The sequence below is a fragment of the Myotis davidii genome, unplaced genomic scaffold, assembly GCF_000327345.1.
Source record: "Myotis davidii unplaced genomic scaffold, ASM32734v1 scaffold6, whole genome shotgun sequence".
Classification (NCBI taxonomy): Eukaryota; Metazoa; Chordata; class Mammalia; order Chiroptera; family Vespertilionidae; genus Myotis; species Myotis davidii.
The window spans coordinates 7,943,204-7,952,175 of NW_006383011.1; the positions used below are offsets into that span (position 1 = coordinate 7,943,204).

Here is an 8,972-nt window from a genome sequence, read left to right on the forward strand (position 1 = left end):
GGAGGGGGTCTCGCTGGGGTGCCTGGCCAGCCTGAGGGGCTGATGGCTGTTTGCAGCTGGCCACAGCCCCTTCAGTGTGGGGATCCCCACTGGAATGCCTGGCCAACCTTGGTGAGGGGCTGATGGCTGTTTGCAGGCTGGCCACAGCCCCTTCAGGGTGGGAGGTCCCTACTGGGATGCCTGGCCAGTCAATCAGAATGACTATATGCAAATTAACTCAACCAAGATGGCGGCCGCAGCCATGGAGTTGAAGAGAACAGGAGGCTTGGTTGCTCCAGCGATGGAGGAAGCCAAGCTGCCAAACTTCCCGGGCAGCTCTGAGCTCCACTGAAGGCAACAAAGTTTCAATTATTGAAGGTAAATAAATCCCAGAATTAAAAAAAAAAACAGTGCATGGCCTATTATATCCAATAATCCATATGGGGACTGATAACTTTGCAATGATGACAATTACTGAAGATATGAATCAACTAAAATAGTTGACAGGGACAATTTTTCCATCTTTGAAATATCTACATCAAGTCTGTTTAAATAGATTTTCATCTGCATAATATAACACATTCTGACAAGACCCCCACCACCACCAATGTGGTCAGTGTTGTGCTGATAAATGTTTAATAATGAGGGACCCCCCGCCCCGAGTGCACAAATTTTTGTGCACCGGGCCTATAGTATATATATATAAATACAAATATATATGTGTGTATGTTACCTATGTATGTATGTGTGTACGCATGTGTATGTATATAATAGGTATGCATGTATATCTGTATATGTAGATACAGATATGCATAGAAGTTTAGTATAAATTCTATTTTAAATGCATTAAGAGAATATTTTTATAGGAATCCTATGAAACCTATAAAAGTAAATATTCACTCTAGTATATGACTTTCCAGCAAATACCAAAAATATGTAATATAGACTCTTCCCTGAATAGTCTTGCCAGGGAGATAGTATCTTTCTACCATCATTTTCAGTTCAATATTCTCCCCCAAAGCGCTACCATGGTGAAATCTACTCAACTAATCACATGTATTATTATTTAGGGAGGAAAAAGCTTAAGTGAACTACAAAATAAAAATTTGTTCAAATATTTTATGAGGATAGCACAATAAAAGCAATGCCCTAAACCCGTGGTCGACAAACTGCAGCTCGCGAGCCACGTGCGGCTCTTTGGCCCCTTGAGTGTGGCTCTTCCTAAGCTTTAGGAGTACCCTAATTAAGTTAATAATAATGTACCTACCTATATAGTTTAAGTTTAAAAAATTTGGCTCTCAAAAGAAATTTCAATCATTGTACTGTTGATATTTGGCTCTGTTGACTAATGAGTTTGCCGACCACTGCCCTAAACTATGAAATAACTGTAGAGGACTTTTAGAATTACCACAGTCCAAACACTGTCCAGATCAGGGGTCCTCAAACTTTTTAAACAGGGGGCCAGTTCACTGTCCCTCAGACCGCTGGAGGGCCGGACTATAGTTTAAAAAAAACTATGAACAAATTCCTATGCACACAGCGGCGGCAAAAACACCCAGCGGGCCGGATAAATGTTTTCAGCAGGCCACATGTGTCCTGTGGGCCGTAGTTTGAGGACCCTGGTCCAGATTAACATGTAACAACTCTTCTCCCCATTCAACAATCACACTGGTTTCTGAGCTATTTTAAAAGCCAAACCACAATGTATCAAGATCAGAACCACCAGTTGAAATAAGTGGTCCAACCATAAGTTAATATCATCCTATACAATAAAAGGGTAATATGCAAATTGACCTTAACGGCGGAATGACCGGTCGCTATGACGCACACTAACCACCGGGGGGCAGACGCTTAATACAGGAGCTACCCCCTGGTGGTCAGTGTGCTCCCGCATGGGGAGCTCCGCTGCGCCAGAAGCCAGCGGCAGTGGCAGGAGCCTCTCCTGTCTCCGCAGCAGCACTAAAGATGTCCCACTGAGGGCTTAGGCCCCCTGAGGGCTCCTGGACTGCAAGAGGGTGCAGGCTGGGCTAAGTGACCTCCCCCTCCACTACCCCCAGTGCACTAGACCTCTAGTCATTAACATAATCAGAGTAATGCTTAAGAATCTGTATGATGAATTTCCAGTTATACCACTATCAAAAAAGTACTCCTCCCAGATTCCTGTAAATACTTTCAAACTAATGAATCTGGCAAAAGTGAAGAAGAAAATTCACTGAGAGTAAAGAGCTTTAAATGGAACAAGAACCCACTATCAATGAGCATTTGATTCTTATATTTCTTAATTTAATTAAAACCATGCCCCATTTATATTTTTGAATGTTCACTGATTCATTCACAATGTAAATGGTGAAAAAATACAGATTTCTTAATTTCTGAGTGATCATTACTTTTCTAACCAAACTACCCTTGAAAAGTAATGTAGTGATTTATTTTACTCTAATCCAAAGTATAAAAGCTAATTTCCATTTCAGAAATTTAACCTATGATTCTTCCCGAAAGAAAGACAGTATCCATCCAACACACTTCTCTCACTTTTGCACTGGCCTACCTTAAACTGGGGTGGGTTTTAATTGCTTTGGAAAATGATCAAGACCCCTCTACATTACATGGTCAATGGTCCTTTTAATAGAAAAGGCAATAATATACAGTTGTTTGCACCAACTAAAACTCGTTAGAAAGTCTCAGTTTAGGGTAACAGTTCACCAGTCATTAACAAGTGCAAATGTCTAATTGCCTTTTAGTGAAAATGTGGATCTTTCCAAGCTGTTTATAATTATTTGTATGGCTTGGCAAACTTGAAAATACTTTTATAAACAAAGTTTAAGGAATATAATTTTGAAAGCCAAAGTTTTTCAATAATCACCCCCTTTTTTTACTAGCATAACATTAGAATTGACTTTTTGTCTTGCTGACAGAGCAACTAAGAAAGTACAGTTGCATTGACCATATTGATTGTGAACAAAGCAACCATCAGTGGGACTCTGCACCATATATTTTCAATATTGACCTCCTACTTCCTTTTCCATGGCTTTCTGGGTCGGCTATTGGATTTGGACTGCAGTGTAATAAACAGCTAAGGTTTAATTAATGGTAAATGAATACAAGACATAGGTTATGACTTTAACTAATTAGGGAATTGTTGAATTAAGTCTGCCCTGGAATGCAAGGCAGTACAATCAATATCCAATAAAAGGACTATGTATGTAATTTACCTGCAAATGTGTTTCCAATACCATCAAAGTGAGTTTAAATAAGTAAGATATATGAAAGGCGACTAGGAGAGATTTCCACAAATTAACACTTTATAGTTTCAGAAGAGATTTTCTTGTTGTTGAGAGATGGTATCTTCCAAAGCTCTGATAAGGGCACAATGAAAAACAGGAAGAATTCTTCACCAAATTCTTTACCAAATCTGTATTCTTCACTACAGCACGAAAGTTCAGTGCTGACCTCCAAGTTTAATCTACACAAACTAGTCATTTCCTGCCCAAAATAAGCATCAAGCTTTGCTTCCCTGACACCCTTGTGCTTTTTTCTCACTTGTCATAGTCTGTATCTCCTCCCCCACCCCATAAGACAAATAGTCACTGGCAGACAAAATCTCACCAGCGCTCTCAGTCCTCAAAGTGACTACGCAAAGGTCATTTCATAGAGTCTTATTACTCTGTAATTATTCTTGTGAAATAAAAATAAGAAAAAGAAACTTACCTACACCCTTGTGGGCATCCAAGCTGGTAAACTCCATTGTCCCATTATGGCCTTTTCTAGGGTTTTCCTGATACTGTTTGTGGTTCCCGTTGGGACAATATCTGTAGGCAAGTCCGTAATCTGCAAGATAAACCTGGAAGACAAATGAACCATGCTTTCAGCCTCCTAAATGTAACCTTTATCATTAAGTCTTAAGAAACTGTTAGGTTAAGAAGTCTTATACCTACATTTGTGTTAAACCAAATGGTGCCTTAGGATAAAACAGATACAACTGAGGACGGTAACAACTAACTTTCCAGTTTCAAATCTGACTTCATCACAGGCATATCTTGTTTCTGAGTTGACTTAGAGTTTTAGTCTTTTTAATTTGCTCCCAAATTCCCTCCTCTCCAGGTGGGCATCTAGACATCAAAACCATAACCTACCTTTTTGTCTGTATTCATGCAGCTTATGGGGCTCTGCCTTTTCTTGTAACCCCTTCTCTGTAACATAAAACTGTTTCAAGCAGAGAGGGGGAGATCAGGGCACACAATCTAAATATACAAACTTAATGTTACAGGAGTTTCCATGAGCAGGAAGTATAAAAATAGTGGATAGATTGGAAGAGGTAATGACTCAAAAAACACACCAGCATGTTGGATGTAAGAATGAAACGTCAATGCAGTATTCTGCCATTCACAGTCCGATCCATATCATCACTGTAATCTTTGCAAGTCAGTCAGAATTTGTAAGTCAGTCAGAATTGCAAGTAGGGTTCCCAAACAGAATATAAATTGATGAATGTCAGAAGTCAATTCAAGTGAATTTTTCTCAGATTACTTTGGAGTGAGAGAGATAGGAGACATAGTTTTACAGATACAGCATATACTGAACAGGAACTGTTATGACTAGATATTTACTCTGACATGAAGTCAAAATATAGTCATTCCCAACTATCTGTCACCATGTTCCCCCTCCACCCAAAGAAAGCAGTTTCAACTTTTAAAATGTGTTGTTTCACATACTTCTTTAAAATTTGTGGATTGAGGCAACATTTCATGATGGAGCTTATAAGACAATAGAGTATTATAAAACCAGTACTTCAGCCCACCCTGAGTGACTCAGTGGTTGAGTGTCAACCCATGAACCAGGGGGTCATAGTTTCGATTCCCTGTTGGGAACATGCCTGGGTTGTAGGCTCAATCCCCAGTGTGGGGTGGGCAGGAGGCAGCTGATCAATGATTCTCTCTCATTGTTGATGTTTCTCTCTCATCGTTGATGTTTCTCTCTCATCATTGATGTTTCTCTCCCTGATAAATTTCCTCTCTGAAATCAATAAAAGTAGATCTAAAAGAATGAAAATAAATAAAACTTGCATTTTAAAATATATTAAAACTATTTATCTTTTAGTTTCTGTAAGGTCTTGGTTTTAGGACAGCTTAAGTAGGAGGCATTTTGAACTTCAAAATATAAACAGCACAGAGTTTTCTTCATTTGTTGGAGAACATAGCTTGCTAGTACCTGAAAACATGGTATTTCAGTTTTGTCTCTGGCCCATAGATGCTGTGTCTCTACATGGTCTCAGAAGTAACTGATCCCTCTGCTCTATGTAACTAGACTTCAGGATCAGATGTGCAACTGGCTGCTTGCTTTCACTATTTATGATGCATTTTTTACCTTTATTTATTTCAAAAACTAAATTGATAGACTTCACTTTACAAAGTAGATATCCCAGAAATGTACATATTAATAATTTAGCAAAACAGAAATATATATTACACTAGAGTAGTTTTCTTAAAAATAAAAAAGAGCCATCAAGAAGCTTTTCATGTAGTCATTAGCCAAAATAGTAAGACCTACATTAAACTTCATGGAGTACTTAATTTACATCAGTGCATGCTAAGAGCTTTACATTCATTGGTCCATGCCATCCTCCACAGAAATTCTGCATGTAGGTGGCATCCTCTCCAGCTCACTCATTCAAACTGATGCTTAGTGAGATTATGTGGCTTGTGCAGTAAAATGGAGCCAGAGTCTGGCTCCAGAGTTTTCACTCTCGGTCACTGTTGGAGGGAAATTGCACTGCACTGCACCTGCTAAAAAGACAACACAGACCTTATTCAAGACCATTGCAATAGGGGAGATAGATTAAACTCAACTCTACTGAAACAAAGGTGGGGAAGTTTTTAAGCGCTGGGGCAGGCTAGTGAAAAGTACTAGAGGATATTTAGGGAGGTTGGCCAAAGTAGCTAGGTTACCTATGTTTGTTAAGTTATGCTTAGGCCCTTCCCTCCTTCAGAGATTGAAGGGATAGCAGCACAATGTTTCTTAAAGATTGCATTTTAAAGGAATGACTCCAAGGTCCTTGAGAAAGGACTTTTCGTTGTTGGGAGGTTGGGGGAGGGTTTGGGTGGGTATTTCTAGGAATTTCTTCTAGGTTATCTAATTTGTTGATATATAATTGTTCATAGTGGTTTCTTATGATTCTTATCTGTGTTATCAGTTGTAATGTTTCTTCTCTCATTCCTGACTTCATTTATTTGGGTCTTCTTTTTTCTTAGTTTAGTTAAAGGTTTGTCTATTTTGTTTTTTGGGTGTGTTTTTTTCCCACTAAAACAGTTCAGTTTCATTGATATTTTCTATTATCTTATTAGTCTCCATTTCACTTTCACTCTAAAATTATTTTCTTCCCTTTAATAACATTGTGCTTGATTTGTCCTTTCCCTATGTCCTTTATGTGTAAAGTTAGATTGTTTTATTTGAGATCTTTCTTTTTTTTAATGTAGGAGTTTATTGCTATAAACCTCCCTCTTAACAACTGCTTTGGCTGCATCCCATAAATTTTGGAATGCTGTGTTTCCATTTGTCTGAGGGTATTTCTTTTATTTCCCTTTTGATTTCTTCTTTGACATACTGGTTGTTCAGGAGCATGTTGTTTAAGCTCTACATATTTGTGAATATTACAGTTTTCATCTTGTAACTGATTTCAAGTTTCATATCACCGTGGTTAGAAAAGATGCTTGATACGATGTCAATTCTCTTAAATTTACCAAGACTTGTGTCCTAACAAGATCTATTCTAAAGACTGCTCCATGTGCACCTGAGAAGAATGTATATTCTGTTGTTAGATGGAATGTATTGTATGTCTATCAGGTCCATCAGATTTAACATGCAGTTTAGGTCCAATGTTTTCCCATTTATTTTCTGTCTGAATAATCTATCCATTGTCAAAAGTGGGGTATTGAAGCCCCTGATTGTTAATGTATTCCTGTCTATTTTCCCCTTCAGATCTGTTTATATATGCTTTATATATTAGGTGCTCCAATATTGGGAGCATAATTGGTGGTCTTAATAGAGCTGTAGGTAGAAGTCAAACAATCACAGAAGGCTATTGAACAAAATAACAAAACAAACAACTATCTATCTTCACCCCACTACATATATATTTTTTTAGTTTGTATTTTTATCTACAAGTATAGCCTATGATTATAAATATTTATATTTTTGTAGGTTCAATGAGATTTAAATTCTATAAATTTCTCATGAAAGTTTTACTACTAGAATCTATCAATATTTTAAAATTATTGGTTGTAAAGCATTAATAAAGAAATTTAGGATGATTGCATTTGGTGGGTAGAGATTTGATGTAGAAGAAGCCAATAGCCTGTACAAAGTATTGAAAAATTATTTTGTCTCAAATTAGGTCAAAGTGAGAGTTTCTACAAAGATAACTTAATAGAAATAGACAGTATAGAATTATGTTAGAACTACTCAAAATAAGAAAGAAAAGAAAGGCTGGGACATGTCAAACAAGATAAGGAAGGAAAGAAAGGAACTAACATTTGTTGAGGTTCCAATTATGTGATAATCACTGAGCAAAATACCTTTCAAAAATCATTTCATTAAACCCAAGCAATCACCCAGCCAGGTAGCATTGGTCTTATTCTACATATGAGAAAGCTGAACATCTGAGGAGTTAACTTACCCCAGTTACTGAGCCAGTAAAGAATAGAAGCAGGATTCAAATCCATACCAATGTGTCTTGAAAGTCCAAATTTCTTTTTTTTTTTAATACAACACACAATTTGGGTTTCTGCCCATTGCTGAAATTTTGTTGAAATAAAATCTAAGTTTAAGCCGAACTTAATCTACAGTAGGGTTTGCAGTGTAGGCCCTGTTTTTATATGCCCTTGAGCTATGAATAATTTTTGCATCTTTATAGTATTGTAAAAAAAGAAAAAGAAAAAGATGATGTAACTAAAATATTTACTATCTGGCTCTTTACAGAGAAAGTTTACCAACCTTTAATCTAAAGAAAAACTTGGTTTCAGTTAACATTTTTTTGTATTATCCTTTTTTATTTTCTGTGAAATAAAAAATAACTAGTTAATATATTTTACTTTAAATATAAACACATACAATGTGCTTTAAGTCTTAGAAGCTAGTAGTAGGAAACTCAAGATCACCTATGATGTAGAAGATTATTTGCATTATAATAAGACTAGGCACAAGAAAATTTAAAATCTAGCTCCTTAATGCATTTTAAATGATTTTCTTTCTATGCAACTTTTCTGAATTTAGTAATGGTTTCCTTTCTCTATGAGTAAAAGGACAGCCCTTCCTGCCTCCCTTTTCATTACACTGTACTGCCCCTCACATTTCTACATGGTACTCATTTTTTTCTCACCTTTCTTAGATATGCTTTTTTTTTTTAAACTAGTGGCCAGGTGCACAAAATTTGTGCACATTAAATGGGAATTAATTAGAGGAAATATTTTAAAATTGCTAATTCCCCTTTCTCTATAATAGAAGTGTTAGAGATGAAAGAAAATTAGTAAAATGTATATGAAAATCTCCCTCCTGTCAGAGTCTGGGGCGTGCCGCAGGACTCAGAGTTTATGTCCCTGTCCACAAGTGCGTGCTTTGAAATTGCACGAGACCCAGACCTGGCCAGCCCTGGACCCATCAAGCTCTGCAGGGTGGGGGTGGATGGGCGGCATGGCCTGAGGTCCCCTGCCCCGGCTAGAGGCCATGCAGCCTCAGGTCCCTGCTGATTGGCCATTACGCGTCATAGCATGATGACCATTTGCATATTAACCTTTTATTTCCCAGCAAGCCCCGCCGGGAAGGGGGAGTGGCCTGAGGGCCCCTGGCCCTGTGCCAGGGCAGAGGGCATGGCCGGAGGTCCCTCGGCCCGGTGCCGGGGTGGGGGGCGCAGCCTGAGGTCCCCCGTCAAGCCCCGCTGGATGGGCGGCATGGCCTGCGGTCCCCTGCCCCGGCTAGAGGCCATGCAGCCTCAGGTGCCC

At 38.3% G+C, this 8,972-nt stretch overlaps 1 protein-coding gene across 6 annotated transcripts in view; it reads right to left on the reverse strand.

The window, feature by feature from the left end:
* Window positions 1-8,972, reverse strand: part of VRK2 (vaccinia related kinase 2) — a 78,148-nt gene that overhangs the window by 34,046 nt on the left and 35,130 nt on the right. For all 6 annotated transcript variants that reach the window (XM_015557914.1, XM_006778575.2, XM_015557913.1 and 3 more), the window contains exon 7: window positions 3,688-3,820. In XM_015557914.1, coding sequence (XP_015413400.1) covers window positions 3,688-3,820 — 133 coding nt within the window. The remainder of the gene's footprint in view (window positions 1-3,687; window positions 3,821-8,972) is intronic.